Source organism: Crocuta crocuta, unplaced genomic scaffold (assembly GCF_008692635.1).
Source record: "Crocuta crocuta isolate KB4526 unplaced genomic scaffold, BGI_CrCroc_1.0 scaffold429, whole genome shotgun sequence".
NCBI lineage: Eukaryota > Metazoa > Chordata > Mammalia > Carnivora > Hyaenidae > Crocuta > Crocuta crocuta.
In genome coordinates, this window is record NW_027527381.1 from 2,443,831 (window position 1) to 2,468,860 (window position 25,030).

At 41.6% G+C, this 25,030-nt stretch overlaps 1 protein-coding gene across 3 annotated transcripts in view; it reads right to left on the reverse strand.

Moving 5' to 3' along the window:
• MFAP3L (microfibril associated protein 3 like) overlaps positions 1-25,030 on the reverse strand; it is a 42,396-nt gene that overhangs the window by 16,648 nt on the left and 718 nt on the right. Inside the window, exons 1-2 of one of the 3 annotated variants that reach the window (XM_077773632.1) lie at positions 5,871-5,985; positions 4,860-5,285 (exon numbers count right to left, since the gene is read on the reverse strand). In XM_077773632.1, coding sequence (XP_077629758.1) covers positions 4,860-5,154 — 295 coding nt within the window. In that variant the 5' untranslated portion in view covers positions 5,155-5,285; positions 5,871-5,985. Of the gene's footprint in view, positions 1-4,571; positions 4,622-4,859; positions 5,286-5,870; positions 5,986-25,030 lie in introns of those variants that run through there. The other 2 variants (XM_077773715.1, XM_077773798.1) reach the window with 2 other exon arrangements.

Consider the following 25,030-nt stretch of genomic DNA (forward strand, 5'->3'; position numbering starts at 1 on the left):
AGAGAGAGGAAAAAAAATCCCAAGGAGGCTCTGTGCTGACATGGGGCTTAAACTCAAAAACCATGAGAACGTGACTTGAGCTGAAATTAAGAGTCAGATGCTTACTGCTAGGAATTTACCCAAAGGATACAGAAATGCTGATGCATAGGAGCACGTGTACCNTAACTTTGAAGGGCTATCAAATTTTTTATATATTATAATTCAATGTTTTTAAGATTGAGATAGAGAATAAGAAATCACCCAGCAAAGTATTTCCTGTCTTTTCAAAACACACTATATTATGAAATAAAGATTTAGGCACTTGGAATCTATGGCTGTGACAATATAGGGCAATATCACCAATAACAATAGCAGCAGTTGTCATTTACTGACATCTGGACATGTTTCAGGTCACTGTGCAAAATGTTAATTCACAATAGTTTATTCAAGGTGCTCAGCCCCACCTGCTAGTAAAAAAGGATTATCTCTATCTTACAAGAACTGTGGCTCAGAGAAGTGAAAGCACTTGTTCAAAGAAAGACTACTGTGGAATTTCCAGTAATGTATCCCTAATTACCTTAATTTTATTTCATGCCTTTGGTCAAAGTTGATTTTTCATCTCAGATACTTAATCTACTAAAAGAAAAATTCAGCATCTTATTTTCAGTTAATGCACTACTTCATACCAATCTCAGAGGTAGAGGATGATTGACTTTTACTGTGGGAACTGACCCTTCTTAGACGTGAATTAAGTAATGAGGTCATATACTAACTAGAATGAAAACTGGGCTAGTACAGACTGTTGTCCTTTGCAGAAGTAGTGAGTAGACATTTCATGCTCTATTCCAAAAATCTGAAAAGTGTAGACAAATGCAGAGAAATGTAATAAATAAGTGAAGTAAATGCAAAACTTATGGGGCTCCTGGGTGGCTCAGTGGGCTGAGCCGCCAGCTCTTGATTTTGGCTCAGGTCATGATCTCACTGTCATGAGATCTAGCCCACCCCTCCAACTCCCATCATGGGGCTTTGAGCTGAGGGTGTAGCCTGCTTGAGATTCTCCCTCTCTCTCTGCCCACCCCTCACTGGTGTGCACGTGTGTGTGCTCTTCCTCTCAAAACAAACAAATGAACACTTGTAATAATGAATTCCACAAAGCTAAAGCAGCAGAGGTGACAACTAGGAACTGTGTGCACTTCGGCTCCATTTACTCTGTGCATGTTTACTTTCAAAGACAGTCCTCAGTTATTTCTGGTGAAAGAAGGCTATAAGGGTGTGGAGAACCAATCCGCAGAAGTCTCAAACCTAAGCTGAAGGAAGAATTTCAAACTTAATAGCTAACAAGACAGAGATGTTTAGCAAGAACTCTGTCGGCTGACTTTCCTGAAATGCTCGTTATTTATCATCTGATGAAGGCGCTAACGTGCATTTAAATGGTTTAAAGTCAGAGTAAAGAGCTGCAGCAAAAATATACTGGATAATTAGTACCTGAAGTGACTGGCACTTTTTTCATGATACTTTGTGATAACTGTTTATTTCTACTCCCTTCAAGCAAAAGCACTTTGTGGTCATTCGTGGTTATGCATGTTATTGGAATTCTGAGCTCTTTCTGTCATACAGGTGGTGGACCACCCCCAAAACATGTCCTTTGGTGAACTGCCAGAAAAGAAAAGTCCTCCTCCAGAAACAGATTACACTTAGCCTTTCCCAATCCTGTGGACTTGAAGTAACGAGCAGCAGGGAAGGGAAGCAAAGCAGTGATGGGAAGTAGTCCCACACTCTCTACGACTGGCAGGGCTGGCATGAATAATAGCTCTCTCACTTTTTCAGCATAAACAAGATAAGAAGTAGGTCCTTGCTAATCACACAATAAATGGTGGTGTGCTCCTAGAGCAAGTCACCAGATGATTTTGGTAATTTGCGGGGGGAGGGTATGTGCTACGTATACATGTGACAGCACACGTCCTGACACTGAAATTGTGATGTGGTGATCACCATGCATTTTCCATCCAGGAAGGCTTCTCTCATTTGCTCAGTCTAAGTTACATGCTCTTCAACATTGTTCACCTAAGACCTAAAGGGTGAGTAGACACTGGCCGGGCACAGGGGGAGAATAAATACTAGCTTGGCCACAATCTGGCTGTGTAATATCCTCTCTATTCACCTGGTCCCTCATCTGTATACATGAGGATTAATAATATCTACCTGTTATGCTTACTATAAGGATTAGAAATGGCATCTGTAACTTGGTATATGAGGGCTTAATCAATGGTAGGGATTGTTAATGAAAATTACATTAATTTTGTTAATTTGGTTTTAACAGTAGTCTGTTGTATCTAGGTAATGTTCTCGTATATTAGCATCATTTTTCATACTATATTCATTCAATCACGTCTTTGTTGAGATATAAATGAAACACTGCACCATTTAGACTTCTAGACTATCAGCCTGACAAATGAAATTTTTGTCCATGGTTATAATATGGGCCTTTTCCCCACCAGAAAGAAAGAGTTAGAGACTTATGGGTCCTTTGATAGGCCATTTGAGCACTGAAGTTCTAATATTTCAGGATGAGGAGTGTCATTTCTGCTATTTCTTATGTCTTGCTTGGTTGTGAGGTATACTGTTTTGTGTAGTGCCCTGTGCTCCTTATGTTCTGGACTCACTATTATTATGCATTGCAATACAAAGGCTGGGCTGGAACATCAAGTACTAGTATCAGGAGTTCTTTCTAAAAATCTGCAGTGCATCTTCCTTATGAGATTTAAAAACAGCTAACTTATTTATCAGCAAGACTGCTGGCTGCAAACCCAGTACAAATGCTGGGTTCTGATGGAGCAGTGCTCTGCACCACAAAGGCTTTCACTGGCTACCCCTGTTCCCGGGTCCCAGGCTTGTGCATGCTGCTACTACAGACCACCTGAGTGCCACAGAACAAAAGGAAATTGAGCCATGTGGCTTCCATCTTAGTCCAGCCTCCTAAGACAGAGATCGAGAAGGCAAGGTACAGAGCGTGCTTGCCAAGCCCGAGTTAATAGTTAGAACAACCTTTTTAACTGAGGCAACATGTGATCTCTCTGAAGCAGAAAGTACTACTTTAGGATTGCAGTCAAAATGTTGTGACTGAAATTCAGATCCCGGCACTATACGGTTCCCACAGCTGTCTTCCTCTCTAGGACTCAGGGGTTCAGTGCCCTAGCTCCTTGGCACCAGTATTAACCTGTGCTTCAGTGTCTGTGTGAAAGGTAGATTCAGGTCTGGAGTCCTCGTTCCCCTCAGTTCAGTTCCCTTGTTACTCCTTGCAGTGGCCCAGTCTGCAGAAAAATCTGATGGAGTATGGAGACTTGAGTGTGTATATGTTACCATGGTTACTGCCCCTTCACAAGTGTGGGATCATTTCCTTTTGACTTGGAATCTGCAAGGAAGAAATGGTAGGAATGGAAACCAACTGTGGGCTCGGAGTGATGGTATCTCATCTTCTCACTGTCACTAGTGAATGTTCTAGTCACAGCCATTTACTAACAGTGGGACCTCGGAAAAATGTGGGTAAAAGAAGAGATTTGGATTACACTGTCTCTAAGTCCCATAGAATTTAAAATTTCTATGGTCTCAAAATTTTACTTGGTGGGGACAGAGGTCCACTCTACCAAATTAAACAGACAGACATACATGTAACATACGGTATTTTCACTGGAAGGAGGAAGCTTTGTCATGTTGTATATCCTTGAATGGCTAACCCAAAGAATGTGAGAGCGCTACGATGAAACCCCACATCCCAGGTAGTTGGACTGCTAGTGGCCTTAACCATGAGGGACACAGCTATGAGCCACAAGTATGTAATTGCAAGAAAACTCCATTTACTCAGCTCCTAAGGAGACATAAGATATTAGCCTCTATTCTTTTTCAGAGTAAGATAAAGTGAAGAAAAGAGATTAAAAACGTAGGTTTTCTTGGAGCAGAAACTCTCTGGGGATTATTCATTGCTTAAAGGGCTGTGGGATGGGAAGTACAATATGAATGAAAGGTGACAGAAACTAATAAGCTGCTACCTCAGAACAATGATGTTTTTACTCCCAGCTCTTCCCCCAGTTCACACAGTAAATGCTTCAGAAAGTACATTAACTCCTTCAGGTCACTTAGATCAGGCATGGGTTTTCGGACAAATACTTCTCACACCTAAAACAAGAAATGTACTGATTCACAATGACCCAATCAATCCTCTCTCTGACTGAAGTCTTTGCTGAAGCAGGCTCGGTGCTTAGGTAGGTGATTCACAGTTTTTGGCCAGAAATGTACTCATTAAAAACTAAGCATTCCCGTATTGCCACATGTTATTTCTTGCTACTGAATCTTCCCTCCCTCTTGGCCTCAGCTGCAACAATCTAGAAACTTCAGCCAGGTCTTCAGGAGCACAGAACGATCTCTAGTTGGTGGCTGAAAACCTTGCATAGAGACTTCTTTCAAGAAGGGTGGTCTTTAAATCCCCAGTCAATGAATTAAACTGACATTTAACCATAAACACCTGCTATATTATTTACTGGACCCAGATCCATGAAACAAAATAAAACTCCCTTATAAATGGAGCATATACTTACGGAAAATCCATTTTACATTCATCCCTATAACATTTTGTATGCATTATGTTACAAAATTCCAAGAGGCCTCTTAAAACTTAGGTTTGCCCTGTCTTCCAAGTCAGAGTGAAAACTATGAAGTAATTAGTGCTTCGAATCCTTAAGGATATGTATTTCTCTCGTGCGCCTTAGAAAAAGAAGACAAAATGAGATCTTTAAATGACTTGGATAGGAACAACTAACATTCAGAGTACGGGTTCCAAAGTCCGTGTTACATCTTATGATATTTGATACAACTTGAAAGCTTACCTCCTCCTTTCTCCTTCTCCTCGTCTTCTGTCAGCAGCTTGCCAATGGAATTATACCACTTGAATTGTGGCTCAGGGATACCATAAACACTACAATTAATCAAGGCACTGTTCCCTTCCTTGACTATGATATGGTCAGTTCTGGCAATGATTACAGGCACAGAGCCCAAGACCATGTCAGTGCCGTTTAAAGTGCTATTAGTCACACTCTTAGCAGTGGCTAGAGTGGATACTAGGATTAAAAAGGGCACAGTAGGTAGAAAGCACACAGGCAGATGGTTCTTCACTTGATCCATCTTCTTTGCTTGCTCTATAAGGCAACAGAGATGGTTTGCCAATGGAATCTTCTATTGGACAACACGCTGTTCAGAGCAGGCCATGGGATAAACCTGTCCTGGATCCATAGAGTTGGTTCTTGATTAAGAACCTTTTAAAAAAAAAAAAAAAAACACACACATAACTATTAGCATTCATACTTTAAAAATATTATTTATAAAATGCTAGAAATCCAGCTAAAATACAAACATACATAATTTTTAAACACACAAATTCAGAAGATGTTCCAAATATTAAATTACACTTTTCACAGAAATCATTAACAATATACTTTTGTTATTTTTGCTANCTATATAACATACTATATATACATTGCTATATAACATACTATATAGTATGTTACATATATATTGCATTACTTCCAAAACCAACTCAGGCTTCTTTCATTTAGCATTATAAGGTCTTTTTCTACCCCATCACCTATCACTACTGCAGATGACCTGACTGTTCCCTTGGGGTCTTCCTTAACTTCTCCTCCAGTGGACATGACTTCCAGTTTATTTCAGTGGTCACAGCTTGAGTGTTGCCAGAATTTGGAAGCACCCACCAGAATCAGTCTGGCATTCTCCTAACTCCCCATTACAGCTTTCAGGATATGCCTTCCCTCCTTTCATGTAATCCCCATGCCCCTTTGAGCTTCATACCATCTAGCTCTCTCTGTTCATGTAACTGTTACCTACTGACTCCTGATTATTCTCTGGATTCCCTGGTTTCAATCTTCTTCTGTCTCTCAGAGGCAGGGGAACATCAGTATGAATGGGGTGACATTATGGTAGCTGCACTTCTTATGTTCAAAGATCTAACCTTCACCTATATCTCTACCCTCCACTGCATCCACTAATCATATAAGCATACTCTGGATCTTTCACCTCTCCAAATTCTAAATTCTGAAGTTCTACACAACCATCTTTAACCACAACCCTACCCTTCTTGCAGATCTCTTACTGTCCTCACTGGACTTTCTAGCCCTTCTATTTTCCCTCAGTCTCTATCTCCACCCCCGTCCCCACCCGACCTGCCTGCTCTACTTCTGTCTCAGTCTAGATCCAATCACGTAGACCACAGTCCCTAATACCCTCGACCCCTTGTCCTCTGCCACAATAACCTGCCAGTAAACAACTGTGATCAAGCCAATCACTTGGCATCCTGGCTCCTACACCCAGGAGGCTGGGGACTACCGGAGAGAATCATATAACCATGCCATTATTGCCAAACTAAAGGAACCATCTTCAACTGCAGCGAAGCCCTTGGTGACATCTGGCAATCTGTGTATCGGTGCCCAGTTAGTTCAGTATCCTTTGCCCACGATGCCTAGAGACACTTTCAACTTTTGAATCGAGTGCTTTAGCCCAGGGGTATCCTTGCCTTTTTCAAAAGACAGCTTTCTCCTACTAGGGTGTGCAGGCATGAATTCCTACTTTCCCATCTTTTGAAAAGAATCCTCTGCATCTTACCCTAAGCTCCTTCCCCATGCCTGCCCTTTACTCCTCAAATGACTATATTCTGTATTTTGCCTGTTCTTTATTGAAACAGCTCTTGCTCAAGTCACCAGTCACTCCTAGTTGCCAAGATTTTAGTCCTTCTCTTGCCAGATCTCTGTGGCAATTGCCATTATTAACTGTTCTTTTTCAGAAGCTCCTTCCATGGGTTCCACATTCTGCTCCTTCCAACGACTCTCACTATTCTTTACTGGTTCTTCTTCTTCCCAGTCCTCAAAAGTTAGTTAATCCCTAGAATTTCATCAGCCCTCTTCTCGTTTTACCCTCAGCAATTACTAAACTTCCATTCCAATGCCTTTATTACCACCTACAACCTAAAGACTCTCAAATCCATGCCCTCAGTCCTCTTTCCTGAACTTCTGACTGGTATTACCCACTGTCCACTGAACAGCATTACTGGGATGTTTTGCAGGTAACTCAAAATTAACATTCCCAAACCAAACTCATCTGCTAACTATGCTGTTTCCAGCATCCCTTGTTTCAGTTCAAGGCACCACCATTAACTCAGGTATGCATGATATAATCCTCAATTCGACCACTGCCCTTGTTCCCTCAGAATATAGCTACAGGTCGCTGATTCCACCTCTTAAATATTGCTTGTATTGTTCCATCCCTGGTCTCCTCTGAGTGAGCCTTGGTTCAGCCTCCCTATCTTTTTCTTACCAGAAGCGGCTGTGGTGGCCTTCTATATAATCTGTCCGCCTTCAGTCTTCCCCAGTTCCAATCTAATCCCTATAGCCATCCTGCAACACAAAATCTATGGGGTCATTTCTTTACTTAGCAACATTCCGTGTTTCTGCCATCTCCATGATAGAATCCTCACTCTTTTTGTTACTTTATTATATTATTAATAATTACTGAACATCAACTATTAGGGAGGCATTATTTAGGTCCTAAAGATAGAAGAGTATGTACACAAGACAGATCTTTCCTGTTATGTGGATACTATATTCTCAAGGGGACAATGAGACAATAAATAAATACCATGTAAATAAGAATTTCAGCTGATGATGCATGCTTTGGAAAACACACTATGATGTACTCAAGTGCTGAGTTAGGCAACCAGGAAGAACTTCACTGAGGAGGTGGGAACTTCACCAAGGAGATGGCCCCAGAGCTGAAGCCTCTTTAGGAATCAGCTGTACCTAGATTTGAGAGAACAACATTCCAGAAGGAACAACAAAAGCAAATGGAACACTATAAGATGGTTCTGAGGAATAGACAGGTCCAGATCACCTAGGACTTTGTAGGACAGAGTAAGGAGTTTGGTAAACCTAACATTCACCGGAAAAATTTTAAGCAGGAGCGAAAGGATATTACTTTTAAAAATCAACTTCACTGTGGTATAGTTTACAAACAATAAAATGTGCCCATTTTAAGTATACATTTTAGTGAACATTGACAAATTTGTATGCCCACATAACTACAATAAACAAAATATAGAATGTTTCCATCATCACCAAAAGTTCCGTTGTGCCCCTTCCCAATGGTAGTTTTTACACTGATCCATTCCAGTTTTTATTTTTTTGAGTGTATGTATGGCATGAGGTAAGGACTGAAGTTCATTCCCCCCCACCCCCCGCCCCATATAGATATCTAATGGTTTCAGCACCTTTTCTAAAAGACACTATCATGTCTTCAGTGGATTATCTTGCCTTCTTGTCAAAAGCAGTGAGTCTACTTGTAAACTCTTTATTCTGTTCCACTAATGTTTATGTCTACCCTTGTGCCCATACCATACTAACCATTCTGTCTGCCTCATTTATCTTTACATCTGCACTGCCGGAAGCTGTCTCCAACAGTAAGTTACTGAATAAATGAATCTCTCTCTAAAGGCAGAAATAATTATTCCACTTCTGTAGACAATAAAACTGAAGAGGTAAATAAATTAGGGGTGATAAATCAGCTTCAGGCCATATAGTTCTTCAGTGGGAAAGACAAAGAGTTTTCTTAGTGCTGGAGACTTCCATACTCCCCCGTGGACTTGAGTGCCTTCCTGCCCCAGGAAGGCCAGCACATTTTTCCACCAGCAGGAATTGTGGTCTAAGGGAGATAGCACGGGTTGTACCAGCATGACACATACCCTGTTATGACTTTGTAAATGTTTTCTTGGCTAAACTTGTGGTTTCCTTTTAACAGGGAAGTTGTAAAGCTGATTTATTCAATACAGAATGGTTGTTAAGAGCATGGCCTCAGGTTGTAGGTAGACTGGGTCAAGATCTGGGATCTAACCACCCTTACTGGCTATTTGGCCAAGACCTCACCCAGTTGGCAGTTACAAGGATTCATGATCAAATGCACATAAAGCACTTACATAATGCTCAGCTTGATAAACAAGAATTATTAGCATACTATATATAATAGGATCCTTTGCTGATATTATCCTTCTCAAGCTGATTTTTGTTATAGCATTTAAAGGACATACCTTGTCCTTGGTTTTGTTTAATGTATCATTGGGTGCCCTCCCACCACCAGAAGCAAATGATTTTCAGCACTGGGTCCTTTGGCAGGGACTTGAGTCTGAAAATGCATGAGCTGTCCCTCTGGGCAGACACTGCACTGAGAATCTTCAGGACCGTATCTGGAGTCACCCCTCTCTGACTCCCTGATGTCTACACCAGAGCAGATACCTGACTAAATAGCTTAGGGAGAATGAGAGACAAGACAAAGTATGAGGTAGTTTCTAATAAGTGTGTGTAGTAAATATACTGTAACATTTTTTTTCCACAAGTAGGGAGAACGCAACAAGTGGGAGGTCACACCGAGATTTAAAATACAGAACTTGAGGGGCACCTGGGTGGCTCAGTTAGTTGAGCATCCGACTTCAGGTCAGGTCATGATCTCGTGGTTTGTGGGTTTGAGCCCCATGTCAGGCTCTGTACTGACAGCTCAGAGCCAGGAGCCTGCTTCATATTCTGTGTCTCCCTCTCTCTCTGGCCCTCTCCCACTTGCTCCCTCTTTCTCTCTCTCTCAAGATAAAATAAAAAATGATTAAAAAATTTTTAAATGCAGAACTTGAGAACTGTTTTCAAACAAAGGCTGGCTGCTGTGGCTTTCTACTTTCACACACATTGTGCCAGGAAGAATGAAGAGGATGGTGCACTCTCCTCTTCTATTTTATTTTAATGATGTCTGTAGGTGCTTTGGGCTTGGAACACAGCAACTGTTCCAGAGCTGTAACTAGTTCCCTCAGAGACCATAGCAGGCATGGGGCTGGGGGAGGGGGGTGTGCAGTGCAGAGGTCTTGATTTTACTGCAGGGATTTCAGTTAGCAGACTCGTTCCTCCTTCCCCCTTCTCATTCCCATACTTTCCCACTTTGAAAAGTTGCCAAGGTACAGAAAATACAATGTGTAATTTGTAGGTTGTCTGTGTCAGTGTATTTTTGCTCTAAAACTCTCTGTGAACATTTATTTTTGAAAACAGAGTGTTTAACTTATCAACACTAATGAATTGAAAGGTTTTAGTAGGAATTCATCAGCTCTCATACCATGCCCTTTCAGGTCATCTTTTAAAAGTATTCTTTAGGGGGCGCCTAGGTGGCTCAGTTGGTTAAGCGTCTGACTTTGGCTCAGGTCATGATCTTACGGTTCGTGGGTGGGTTTGAGCCCCACGTCGGGCTCTGTGCTGATAGCTAGCTTAGAGCCTGGAGCCTACTTCAGATTCTGTATCTCCCTCTCTCTATGACTCTCCCCTGATCACGCTGTCTCTCTCTCTCAGAAATAAATAAAAAACATTAAACAAAATTTTAAAGTATTCTTTAGGTATTTATTTGAGAATTTATAGCTGGGCACACTGCCAGGGGTCTGGGGCAGGGGTAGGGGTAGGGTGTGGGAGTGCTGCAGAGCTCAGTAAGCCATAGGCCATGTCCACTTACAATCTACTAGGGAGAGAGATCCAGCTGACTTCAGTATGTTCTCCAGGTGCAGTGAGCTTAGGGGTGGGTAGACAGAGGAGGCAGAAGGCTGACTGGGGTGGAGGAGATGCTTGTTGATTGCCTGTCCAGCATCCATTCCAAATCCCACCTTCCCCTTCCCACAAACCCCATGGCTCACAGTCTTCCCAGCTCTAATCTTCCATTGCACCTGCAGCTTGTACCAAACTTTTAATACTCCTCCTTGGCATATGATCTCGCATTTTTTAGTTTTGTGTTGAGGAAACTTTTCAATTACAAGGAGAGCGCTCTGATGGCAGAGACTCTGGCATGTAGCTCTGCAGAGTATCCTTAGTACTGGGTACCCACAGTAATGCATATACCCTTGCTGCATGAAGCACACTTCCTTGAAACCCAACGGCAACTCTCTCAGAATAAACTCACCACGTATTACCAGAAGAACATACAGACGACCTGTCACTTTGGGCGCTGGAGAAATATTCTACAAATGTACTCTGTGTGGCTTGTTGGATTTTACAGACAGCATGTTGAAAAGTTCAGTTAATAACACTATAACATTGTGAAAGACATTTTAGCCACCAAAGAATAAACCAGGAGTACTATAATCCAGCATCTTAAAATGCAGTCCTTCAAAATAAAAGAACAAAGGCGACAGAGTCCAAAACCAGGGTTTAACAAAAGCTACAATGGACAAATTGTTAAGCTTCATGTGTTTGCTCATGGCCTTTGGGAAAACTTTCATAGAATACTTTATGTTCTATGAATAAAACGAAAGAGAAAATATTTAGCAAACGTCAAATGTCCTTTCTTTATTCAGCCTCTTCCCTACTTCCTGATTGTACTTTATCTTAAAAACGTGTAATAAAAATGCTTTGTTGGATCTTATTTTTGTTTCTTCACCTATAATAAAACATGACTATTGACCATGTATTTCTGGGAGGAAAAGGGCCCCTTGTTTAAGGGTGTTTTGGACTAAATGAATATACATTATTGTTTTTTCTTGGCACTGTTCATGCTGGCATTTCCCCCATCAACTCTGATGAGTAATTTTATAGTTACATAACCGGATTTTGTCACAATGTCTACTGAGAGTTATCACTTTTTTCATTTTTACACAAATGAGGCCATAGGCACAAAGGCTGCCTTTTAGTTTAAAGCACATTCTTGACAGGTTTCTCCTCATGAAGCCAGGAAAAGAAATCCCAACTTTGTGTGAAATGAAGAGAGACACTAAAATACTCATTACATCATAAACACTAGCTTTTTAAAACTGGTAGCCAACTGAGGCCATTTTGGTTATGACCCAATTTTGGACTCTCCTAACTTTGTTAAAGATCAACATATACTGAGTTTTTAGGTAGTTAAGGTGGTGTCTGAGTATGGACTATGAGAATCCAAAGTCAAAAAGTCTGAAACATTTGTAGAACAAGAAGTTTCCTGTAGCAATTATTACTGTCCAGGATCAAACCATTTAAGTGCTAAGTCCACTAAGTTATATCTCAATGTCCAGTCATATTGCAAAAAGATTCATACTGTCTTTGTTTCTTCCTTATGAATGTTCTAGAATCTATTTGTGTAGAGATTCTTGATGCCTCTAATAACACAAAGTTAATTCCTGACTCAGAAGGCAAACGTGATCATTACATGAAACTATGTAAGAACATTATTTTTAGGTTACTTTTAGAAGCACCCAGCCAGGTCAGTTCAATCCAAATCAATACACATTAACGGAGAACTTCTGTGCCAGGCACATTGCCAGGGATGAAGAATGCAAAGTTAAGACACAGTCCTTACCCCCTGTCATCCAGAAATCTAGTGGGAGAAGAGAGAAAAGTATGGCAACAAATAAAGGCAATATGATAACGTCCCCATCAGAGAGAGGTCAAAGATCTGCTGGGGTACAGGAGTGGAGACCCAAGTGGTCTGGAAAGGCCAGGAAGAACAATCTATAAGAAGTGGCCCTTCAGTTTAATTATAAAAGAATTCACTAAGTAGACCCAGGGGGAGAAGGTGATCCAAAAGGTGGAAGAGTATATTCAAGGAAACGCTGAATGGAGAGAACCTGGCACAAGTGGGGAAATAAGAGTAATTAGGCACCACTTGGTGGTATGCAGCAAGGAGGAGATAGGCTGTTCCAAATAATGAAGGGAATGGTATGTAATACCATGGATGGGGTGTACTCACAAGTTTTGGAAGGAGGAAGTGACAGGGCCAGTTTTGTGTTTAGAAAGATCACCTTGCTCAGAGTGTGGCTGATGATGGTGAGGTGGCTAGGGGCCTACTACAGTATCCAGGAAGGACAGAAAGAATAGGGGCATGGACTAAAAGCAGTGGGGAAGGGAAGACATGGGCATATCCAAAAGAGGTACAGGAATTAGAATGTACAGGATTGAATGATTGCCTGACTACACAGCAGGTGAAAGTAATCCCCAGACCTGTGGAGTAGCAGTGCCTATGGTCACACCAAAAGCTCTCAGAGGAAAGGAGTGTTTCATTCGCTAAGAACCAGTGCCTGGCGCTGCATGTGGAATACACATGAACACATGAGTTAGGAATTTCAACCAGCAACTCCCTGGGGCTGCACTGCCCAGTCACTTTTCCACTTGGATGGAGGCCTGTCTGCTGGCTGTGTGGCTGAGCAGAGCCCATGGTGGCTACTGCCTGTTCCACTAACCTCTCCTGGCTTCTCTCTCTCCTTGCCCTGCAAGTCCTGGCTGATGGAAGGTTTAGTGAAGGCAAGCACTGGCAGTGCCACTTAAATTTCTGAACTGTCACAAACTGAGAGCTATAGAGCTGCATATCATGGGAAGAAGTAAGGGCTGTCTTGTGAAAGTAGCCAGCCCCTGGAAGGAAAAAGAGACTAAGAGGCTTCATGGCATTCTTGGCACACCCTTTGTCTATTAACTGTGTGGTATTAGGATAATTTTGAGCTACTTACTGGGTAGAACAAAATATATACCCGGACTTGCTGGGCTGCTGTGAATGGCCACCAGATGAGCTCTCTAAGCTCTCCAAACGATTTAGAAGGAGCTAGAACAAAAGGTCTCAATCCTATTTTATCAACTGCACTAATGATAAGGTCTCTATAGGATTTTATGCCTTGTTATTTTTTCAATATACAAAAGGCACATAGTTTTCAAAAACTGATCTGTTTTAAATCACTGTTTTTCAAACTTGAAAATGAACTCTATGCCAAGATGCCATCTTTGTAATACTTTATCAGTGGTGTGTAATATTAAGAAAGCACTCTTGGATCTTCATCACAGTTTTCCTATGTGTACATTTTTCTGATTAAAAGTAAGGCTGACATAAAATAAAGCTCTTGGAAATATAATGTTTAAAAAAAGAGGAAGAGAGAGAACTACAGTAAAGGTTTTCCTCCACAAATACAATTATCGTTAGGCAAGATAGAAACAGGTCTATCATACATATTGGTTCACGTCACTATAATATTAGAGCTGGAAAAGCTCAGATGTGTTTTCATAAAGGTTTTCCTTTATACAAGATGAGGAAGGGAGGCCCAGAAAGGATGCGCAATTGTCCAGGGTCACACGATCGAGTGGCTTAGAACCAGGATAAAAAGCTCGCACCCAGAACGGGCCTGAATGACGCTACAGTCTCTTGTTCCAAAAATGGACCGTTTGACTTGTCCTAGTGGTCGAGGCCTGCATTGAGGGCTATTCTAATCATAGGTGTATCTTTTTGAGGAGTTTCCTGATGCTTCAGTGTACATTTAGTTTCTTCAAATTCTCATTCTAAGGGAATAGGCTAAAATAGTTTTGGGCCTAATGAATGCAAATCCTTAACTGATCAGAGAGATATTTCCTCCAGAATCTGATGGTCCAGGGAATAAGCCCAACTTGGGAGATGAATACAAATAGGACAGATGCACTGGGAGATGGTGCCTTTGTGCTACCAGCCCAATACCAAAAACACCTTACGATGCAAATAAAAGGATTAAGACATTGTCTTGGCTTTTTTTTTTTTTCCCAATCTCTGACACCCTCATTATCAGCTTTTATATACATATAAAACCCAAAGCTGGTTCAGAAGCACCTCTGTTTATGTCTTTCTTTTCCTGCCCCTGTCACTACTTTTTCCAGTATCTTCTCCCTTAAAAAAAATGTATCCTTTCAAAATATTTTCCCTACTCTCTTGGAGTATATATATATAGAGATTCATATTTTCTTTCTAGTACAATTAATTTATGTCACCTGCACTACTGCTGCCAAATCTCAATCCTTGTTTTCATTTCATCTCAAGCCCATTTCCTTGGAAGTGCCTGATATATTAGTATATGAGCCTCTATTACCAGAGAGAAGTCAGGCAGAGGCTGATAAGCATCTGGTAGCCTGGACACATCGATGAGTACAAACTCTTCTCTGGCCGGAAAAGTGGCTAGAGGATCCCATGGTACCAGGGAGATGCTTTATCAAGGTGCTGACCCCTCACCGCCTGCCTGCACATCCAGGCTGGCATGCACTCTGCCTGGACAGAGGCGGCAGACACACATCCCCGTGCAGCCTGCACAGCACACCGCTCTATCAATCAGCAGGCAACTATTCTTACCGGGTGTTCCTAAATAGGATATATGGCCAGAGGCGATTGCAAACAATTATGTTTTCTTGTGGATTCTGGTATACTTTGTAAACTCTTAAGGCCTTGATAGTGAAAGGACCTTTCTCAGTTTCCCTCCTTGACTGTACACAGACAGCTTCCCACCTGGCCAGATGTAATGCACTTGTGGGCAGTTTTCCATAGACATGATATTACAAAGGATGGCTGATGATGTTGTGCTTGGATGGCCAATGATAAAGCTATCTCACTTACTATGAGTGTGAAGAATAGCATTACTAGTACCCAGCCAAGACACAGAGTGATGCTAATAGGAATACATCCAGTGTCCAAGTGATATAGCCTCTTCCCACTGGTCTCCCAGTAGCCAGAGAACTGAGATCATAATACAGCAAAGGGGTGGAATTGGGTTCCTAGGATAAGAAATGGGATGGGCCCTTAGGTTAAGGTCAAGAACAGAAATCTTGGGGTCAGGTGTGAAGAGCACACTAGTTAAGCATTTTAGGATTAAAACCCACAAACTCCTTTCTTCAGTTTTGCCATTTACTAGTAGATGACCTCTGGGAGTCAGCTGATCCATCTGAGCTGCTGACCAGTCTCTTAGGTCCCTTCCTATCTACCATTCTATGACCTCGGCAACCAGGAGTGGGACTGGGGCTGGCCAAGGGATGGAATGGTGAGTGGTGGAGAGAAGAGGGAAAGAGCAAGGAGTGTTTGTGTACAATAAAGATCTCACTGCAGGAAATTCAATCAGGGCAAGGAACTGTGATTGCCAGGCCATTTGTGACTTGGTGATAAATCAGGTACCACTTGTGTGTCATACAGCACGTGGTAACTTGTTCTCCGTAGGGAATGTGACTTCTTCAGTGTTTCTCACTACCTAAGCAATATAATGAAAAAGAAAACAGACTCAAGCTCCCAGGGCCTTTGAATCTTCCATCTACACTCTCCCCACTCTGCTCAAGTGAATTAGCTCAGACTCCTGTAGGGCTGTACCACTGAGGGGCTGGTTGAGGTAGACCAGAGTCCCCATCTGGGGCCTTGAAATCTTCATTTCACTTGATAATTCGCTGCAGAAAAGTCTTGTGTGTGCTCTTGCAATTTGGGGGTATAACCTTTATCATGAAAATTCTGCCACAACAAAATGTGATGGGTGTTCAAATATATATTGACTGCTCTAGACACTAGACATTCATTACTTCTTTTTTTTAATGTTTATTTTTGAGAGAGAGAGAGAGAGAGTGTGGGGGGGGGCAAGGGAGGGACACAGAGAGAGGAAGACACAGAATCTGAAGGAGGCTACAGGCTCAGCTGACATCTCAGAGCCCAATATGGGCCCTGAACCCATGAACCCTGAGATCATGACCTGAGCCCAAGTCACGGCTTAACTGACTAAGCCACCCAGGTGTCCCTCTGGGGATTATTTTCTATGCCTGAAATACACATTCTTTTTATTGTTGAGATGGGAAGCAAACGCCTACTTAATTTATACCTCAAATGTCGAAACCCTCCCTCACTTCTTATCTCTCCTCTTGTTTGATTAAAGCCATTCAAATTCACGGTGTAAAGGAACTGGATTACTCAGGGTTTCTTCTTTCAGCAGAGTAAAATTTCATCTATTTGAAAAAATATTCTCAATAACTGAAGAGGGTGGTGAAAAAAGCTTTTCCTCCTTCCTCCTTTACCAGCTTATTATCACAAAGTGGAACTGCATAATGAATTATTTCTCTGAATCACATATGCCAAGTGTGTTTCATAGACACTAAAAGCTGCATCTTAGTGAAAAACAGATCAGAAGAGGTCCTGTAACTCAAATTCGATTCGATTTGTTATTAAGAGTGCAACAACAATGTCCCTTATGCTCACCTAGCATTCATAGTTTAAGAAACACTCCTAGAGATGGTATCCCATCGGAGTCTCCCACTGCCCCCAGGATGTGGGCAGGCCCATGAAGTTCCATCCACACTGGCAGTAAGAGAGGCAGAGGCCAGCCCACAAGAGGAAGCCCCTCTCAGGACCTTGTTTTCTCTCACTCCAGGACCCTGCTAACCCATGTGCATCTATCAGGAATGAATATTGCAGCGTGGCCAAATTGTCTAAACGTCAGAAGCACCCAACTGTCATCATGGTTACTTAAAATTAATACTTTCAAAATATTGATAATCGCTTTAAAAATTATTATTTAAAAATTCTGGACATGAGAGCAATATCTTTCAAAATCTGGTTGAATCTGTATCATCTTCTAGCTGCTTTCATTGCATATCCTAAGATCCTTCCCCTTTAAAGTGTTTTTCAGTGTGACAATGTGGAAAATTACCTTAACTAAACAAACACACAAACAAACCACCACCACCAATAACAACAAAAAACGGAAGAAAGTTGACAATGTGGACTCATTGACTGCCACACAGGATTTCTGAAGAAAGCTTTGCCATTCTCTCAGCTTTGATGGGAAGAGGCCTTGAGCACACTTCTTAATGATTTCTCACCTCTGCAGTCAGATTCATCTAAGTGATAAGAAAAATTAGGAGTTGGCTATATCAATTAAGATGAACTCAAAGTATTTAGGAGGCCACTATTATCAGTTTAGTACCAATTGCTGTGGGGATTAAAAAAATGTAAAGGCCAGTTCTTTACCCTAATGGTGCTCAGAATCTTGGTGATTGCTGCATACAAAGCAATATATAATTAAGCACTAAACTGGGTATATACCACAGAAATTCAGAGGAGGGCCAGCTGGAAAGGTCACAGAATGTGCCCTGGGGTTGGTCAAATCCTGAAGGGTGAATAAAGGAGACAGGATGGTTTTCTCAGCAGGAGTAATGGCTTCGTTTAGATAAGCAGGGATGGAAATAAACATGGCATGTCAATTAAAAACAAAAATTGATGTTATAGTATATTTTCGCAAGGCTCACGCAGTGAATCTGATGTGCATCCCCATCTCGAGAGCTCAGATATTAGGGTACTCCTCCAGAAATTCTATTTAAGAAGGGGGCCTCTGGGTTTGCTTAGGAGAAATGATAATGAGGACTCTGGGACAGATGCCATTACTTAGAAAGTAAATCTAACACACCAGTGAACAAAGGGGAGACAGCCAGAGCATGGAGATAGGGATGAGATGCCCTGGGAAGGCAGGAAGGAAGCGAGCATACACTATAGGTCCTAGGTTCAGTTGCAAAAGGAGTAATGCTCTGCCATCAGTAAAGTATTGGTAACACCCAAGTGGTTTCTGGAAATTAATTTCAAGTTCCTCAAAAGTGTTTTAAGAGGGAGAGAACCAGGTTACCTTTGGGAAGTCTAACAAGAGCAAGTAATCTAATGTTGTCCAAACCCTGAAGGAAAAAATAAAAAACTTCCCTTCAACTTGGACTGACAGCAGGCATGGAAAAAAGGTAGGTGGGGAGAGAGCAAGAACAGGAGTACAGGCACGATTAGTGACAGCAATGCGGCCCAGCACCAGTCTTTGGTAGGGAGGCAGAAACTGACAAAGTGAAGTTAACAATAGCAGCTGAGAAGCAAGAAAGCTCCATGATTACCAGATGTTTGAACCTTCCCGTGGCCATCCTGGGGTGTAAAGACCTAAAAGGAAGTCCTGGGTGAAACTTGGAGCCAAACACTAATCCAGTCTTTAGTCAAATACATCTCCATGCTGAGGACCAGGGAAAGTGGGTTTTGCATCTTTAAGAAAACACAGCCCCTATACATCTATTTACTTCTTTACAGGGGAGCTTGGCCAGTGGGAAGAAAGGAATTAACTGGTTAACTTCGGATGGTTATAAATATTATAAATATTATACAGCTCTTGCTATTTCTAACAGGGTACAGAAAGGTGGAGACCCCAGAACAGATGTATCCCATCTTCTGTAGGACAGGGGCTGCTTTAATGAGTGGATGAGCATGATGTGAATTGGCCCCAGCCTGGGCCCTCCAGTCCTGAATGGGTAATTCTGGAGCACTTTATTCCAACCCATTTATTTCCTTAAGGAGCACAGCCTTCCTTCCACTCTTCCCGGTGCCATCAGCCAACTCAAATTCTCAATGGAAGGAAAGATTTTGAATTAAATATAAATACCTGCTCAGCAAACTTCCTTTTTTTTGCATGGATTACAAAGTTAACTTCAGCCCAGCTTCTACGACAGTTGCCTTCTAATGCAGAACTAGGGAAGTCTACCCCACCGTCAATGTCTTTCAGTCTCATTAGCATCCCCAAATCCTTCTGCCCAGAAGCTGATGAACCATCAGGGAATCAGTTTCTTCTTTTTCTGATGCCTCCCTTACAAAGTACGTGCCCTGCAAAGAAATTCTGATTTCCTCCTTCACACACAGCTCTGCATTTGGGCTTTCCTGCTCCTCTGCTGCTTTAGGTCCCTCTGGTTAAGCACAGATAGTGGAAGTCAGTCCCTCTGGTCCTAAAACGTCTGGTGCTCAGCAGGAGAACCCTTGAGAGAGCATGCCTTCCCACACTTCTGCGGTACTTGACACAGATAATGCAATCATGTGCGAGCTGTTTCAGATGCCTTTCCTTCCCTGTCCACATGACTACCACAGCCCTGGTTTGTCCCAGGTTTATGTGCTCATCATCTCTGACAGGTGCCACTCTAGCAGATTCCTTCCTCACTGACCTGCCTTTAGTCTTACCTGCCTCAGAGCCACATACCATGTTGTTGCTGAAGTTTGCTGACTCTAAGAGATCTGACTTAAAACAGATTCCATGTGTTTGTCAGTATATAAAACTAAGGTCCTCAGCAGGACATACATGATCCTTCATGATCTGACTCCTATCCACCTCTTTAACCGCATCTCTGGAGTTTTCCCTGGCCCTCCCCTTTCCTGAGCTCCTTATATTCCCCATACCACCTCTGTGCCTCCAGCTGGCCATGCTACCTTTCATAGCCTTGCTCATCTGGCAACCCCCTACTTGGCTTTCAAGTCTTGGTTCAAAATCCCTCCACGAACCCCCCCAGATAGCCCCAGACACCCCTGTTTTCACTGACCTTTACCCATACCTTCATATTTTTTCTGCAATTATTTTTGTGCACATCTGTCCCACCATTAGATGAACTCTCAGGTCATCAGTATTTGTTGAATGGATCGATGAATTAATTAATGAGTGGATGAGAGAAACTTATCTGAAGATACAGATTTGGAGATATTGGTGTGTGGGCCAGTGGTGCAGTCACGAGGAAAAATAAATTGCTCAGAAAGAACACAGAACACCACAAGATGAGAAGACCAAGGTTAGAATTTGGAGAAAGGCGAGACAAGCCCTCAGGGAAAGAGCAATAAAAAACAAACAAATAAATAAATAAAGCATGGAGAGAACTAGAGTCTCATATCCCAGAAACCAAGGCAGAGGAGATTCAAAAAAGAGGGAATGGTTTGCACTGAACTAGTCCTTTACAGTGGTAAACAATAATTATTACATCATTATATAAGGACATTTGGATAAAAATCTTATAAATTTATGCAAATGGAGGCTACATAATATAGACGCATAGTTTTGTTTTCATTAAGATAATTCTTAATCAAGTCTTACTGTTTTCAGTTTCAGATTTTGCCAGCCCACTGCTTCTTTCACCATGTTATCTGAAAAGTACATATTTCTCTTATCATTTTTTTCTTTTTAAAAATTTTTTTAATGTTTATTTATTTTTGAGACAGAGAGAGACAGAGTGAGAGCAGTGCAGGGGCAGAGACAGAGAAAGAGAAGAAGACACAAAATCTGAGGCAGGCTCCAGGCTCCAAGGTGTCAGCACAGAGCCCAACCCGGGCGTGACAACTCACAGACCGTGAGATCATGACCTGAGCCAAAGTCGGACACCTAACTGACTGAGCCACCCAGGCGTCCCTCTTATCAATTTTTTTCTAACATATAGTTCAGTTTCAATTCAGAGCCACTCTTGTAACACAAAGGTGGATTTATTCAGTTTAAGGTTCCAGACACATAAAGATGTCAACTGAATCAGACTGTAAGTTTTTACAGGACAGAAATTAAGCCCTTGTACTTAAGAACGAGTGAATAAATAAACATTTGGAAAGAATGACTGAACTTCTTATATTTTAACACAGAAGTTAGGTAATCTAGGATCATAGCTATTATCCATACCCTGGCAAATACAGAGCCCACGGCCAACACTGCTAATTGATTTTGGCCATTTTTCCACTAAGCCTGCATAAGACCACAACACCCCACAAGCTACTAGCAAATGGTCAGAGCTGGCCCAGGTGACTTGAGACATTACATCACCTCAAGTTGACTGCATTAGATTTGAGCTTTCCTAGTCCTCTGTTCCCCTATGCATGGTAAAGAGCCAGCAGAGCAGCCGTCTGGGAAGAGGAAAATGGGCAGAAACAAAGTAGTCAAAACGTGACTTAGCCCTTCTTTACTCTTTAGGATTTTCTATTGCAGATTGTGAACAGAAGTTTCTTAAGCTAATGATTTCACACACACATACAAATGCCATTTAAGGTCAATTCAGAGAACCACATTATAGAACATGCTGCTTCCAGCTTTCTGTCACTGACCACCTCTGGCTAGACACCCTTTGTTAAATGGCTGTATAAAACTTGGGATTTAGCCATACACTGCTTTTTTAGGAAGATAAATCTGGCAGCAGTCTGTTCTTGCATGTGCCTGTTTAAAAATGCTTAGCTGGCGTCCCATGGTCTTTCTGTATGTAATAGGATAAAATCCAAACTCCTTTGCATGGCATCAACTTCACCACAATGAAAGGACCATTACATTCTTCCTCTCCTGCCCCTGTTCATTATTCCATCATAGCAAGTCTTCTTCCTTTCTATGACACTAAGTTATAAACTTAGTGACTTTAACATACAAATGTAGTATCTTTCAGTTCTGTGGGTTAAAAGTTCAAGATGGATCCTCCTAGGCTAATCGGAGAGTTGGCAGGGCTGGGTTCCTTCTGGAAGCCCTAGAACAGCATCCGTTTCCTTCCTTACCTTTGCCAGCTTCTAGATGCTGTCTGCATTCTTCATTCATCCCCCTTCCATCTTCAAAGCCAGCAATGGCCAGTCGACTCTTGCACATGGCATCCCTCTGACACTGACTTCTGTTTTCCTCTTCCACCTATACAGACTCTTGTGATGACACTGGGCCCCCGAATAATCCAGATAATCTCTCTATCTCAAAATCTTCAACTTAATCACATCTGCAAGGTCCCAGAGTGAGAGCTTTGCGNAAATGTCACTGTTTTCATGGGGGTCCCTCTTCCTCCAACCCAAGGGGCTCATTTCTCTGGTCTCCTCAGTCCCGTGTACAAATACCTCTCCTGAAGCACCTACCTCGCACTGGAGTTTATTTGTCCTCCAGTATGTCTCTCTGACTAGATTCTGAGTCACTAAGCCTTATTTGTTTCTGCAGCCCCTGGGGCCTACCTATTAAAGGCTGTGAGGAAGAAAAATGAATTTTAATGAGTGGGATTTTAATGAGTGAAGACCTCGGGTGGAGGCAGAGGTAAGACACTATGTTTGCAGTACAGCTTAGAAACTAGTTCTGACAGCTCTGAATTGGGTCTTATCACATCATCAACCAAACCCCTTAATCCTTTAACCATTCCAGGCAGGTGTTGCAGCAAACTTAAACCATTCACATCTAAGGATATTTCTAACTTCAATGTGAGTCGCCATGGATCACAAAATGTCAGGGTTTTAAGTATCCTCCTGGACATGGCTGGGAAAGGGCAAGCTGCACCCCCAGGGCTTGGGTCAGGTTAGGGAAGTGATGCTATCTGAGTGATTTCTGAATTCCAGAAAAATGACACCCATCTAACAAATCTGACTACTATGTTGGAGGTTAAAAGCAACTTTGCCACAATATTTATTTGGTATTGCAGTATCTGGAAGCTCTTGCATTAAGAAAAAAAAAAAAAAGAACAGGGGTGCCTGAGTGGCTCAGTTGCTAAAGCATCCGACTTTGGCTTAGATCAAGATCTCGCAGTTTGTGAGTTCAGGCCCCTCTGTCGGCTTCTGTGCCAACAGCTCAGAGCCTGGAGCCTGCTTTGGATTCTGTGTCCCTCTCTCACTGTGCCCCTCCCCTGCTCGTGCTCTGTCTCTCTCTCCCTCAAGAATAAATAAAACATTTAAAAAAATAGAAAAGTTCAAATAAAGCAAAGTTGAAATAGCCTCAATTATTTAAATTGCAAGCCAAATGAGAAGTTGAATAAATTATGACCACATGAAAGGGGGGAGATCTATTTTTAAAGGCCAATAGTTCGCTGTGAATCTCCAGTGTCACTAACACTGTACAGTATAGAAATCTGAAGATATGGAAATAAAATGAAAAACGACGTGCCTAAACAGTTCAGCTGAAAGAACCCAACAGGCACAAAAAAGAAGAAATTATCACCTGTTTCTTAACTGGAATACAAAGTCCAGTGTGTTATTTTTTCTTCGTTAGTAAAACCCTTCATTTTCTTGGTTAATAAGACCCGTCTTCAACCTAAATCCCGTCAGCTTTTTTCATTTTAGTTTAGGGTACTCCATCCGTTGGTGGAATTCCTGAAGCCATAAGCAGTGTTTAAATATGCCTTTTGTTAAATTTCACTGTTTTTCCTAACCTTGAAAAAATGAGATGTTTGGATCCAGAAGGGGGCCTACTGATCTGTGTTAGAGCTCACATTCACCAAGAGGGAAACTAAAAGCTTACTGCTTCCTCTAGGTGAAGAAGAGCCCAAGGCTAAGGGGAGACATTATTGCCTGTCCATTGGGGAATGCAGCCTGAGAACCCAAGGCCTGCTGTACCAGGTAAGTTGCACATACATGCAGTACTTCATGGCAGACTTTAAACATGATGCATTTTTATAGAAAATGGAAGTACAGTTTCTCAATATGTGCGCTGTTTTTGTTCAAACTTCTAAATTTTTCTATGAATGTTTTTAGAAGTACATTTAGGAGCAATGAATACCACCAACCAAACTCTTTGGCTAAAATGGAGGACTTCAGGCCTAATTGGCAGAAATACTAATCATGTTCCTATTGATGTCATCTGGACCTTCCAAGTCTGTCCTGTACTTAAATTTTGTTTATGTACAGGCAAAGCATAAAGCTCACTGGGGAAATCACTCAGAGTATCTGGAATTAGAGCTAGAGCCATCTCAGGCCGGAACAAACATTAAAGGCTATTCACAAACCAATGAAAAGTCAATGCACCTCCAAAGTCTATTAAGGTCTGTCAAGAATGCAAACAAGTTTTATAATAAGCTAATAAAGAAAACAACTGAATCTACTAAGTGGTACTTATGGAAACAGGCTTGAGAATATAGCCTTAGAGGTAGAACTGGTTCCCACCTGAACAAGAATTGTTTACCTTGCTCCTATTAAATCCAATAATCCAAAGAGTGGTAATGATACCAAATGTTTTAGGAAGAACCAACAGTAGAAACTCCAGTGTGATCTACGAACTGCAGTTCTACTGATCGTCTCTACATCGTTCTAATGTTCTCTCTTCCGAATATAAATCTTCCATCTTGCATTTCATCCTGAACAATTTTACTATGTTCAGCATAGTAGCAACTGAAAAAAAATGTGTTTCATCTAGAAGCAAAAGTGAGAAACCTTTACAAAAAACACTGAGTTTCTCCAACGCTGAATTTCCAAGTTCTTAATATAAGCTAAGATAATGCAAACTAAAGAATGCTACTGTAACCAAACTTTTCTGCTAACAAGTATCCTCAAAAACAATGACAATTCAACCATAATAGACTATTTTTCTACAGGATGAGCAGATAATGGACCTACAAACATTCCTCCTTTTTGCTGGCTGGCTTTATAAATCTTGCAACTTGCAAGCTCAAGTTTTTTTGGAGGCAAGGCAAGTTAATGGTCGAGCTTAAAATAAATCGGTTTTTCA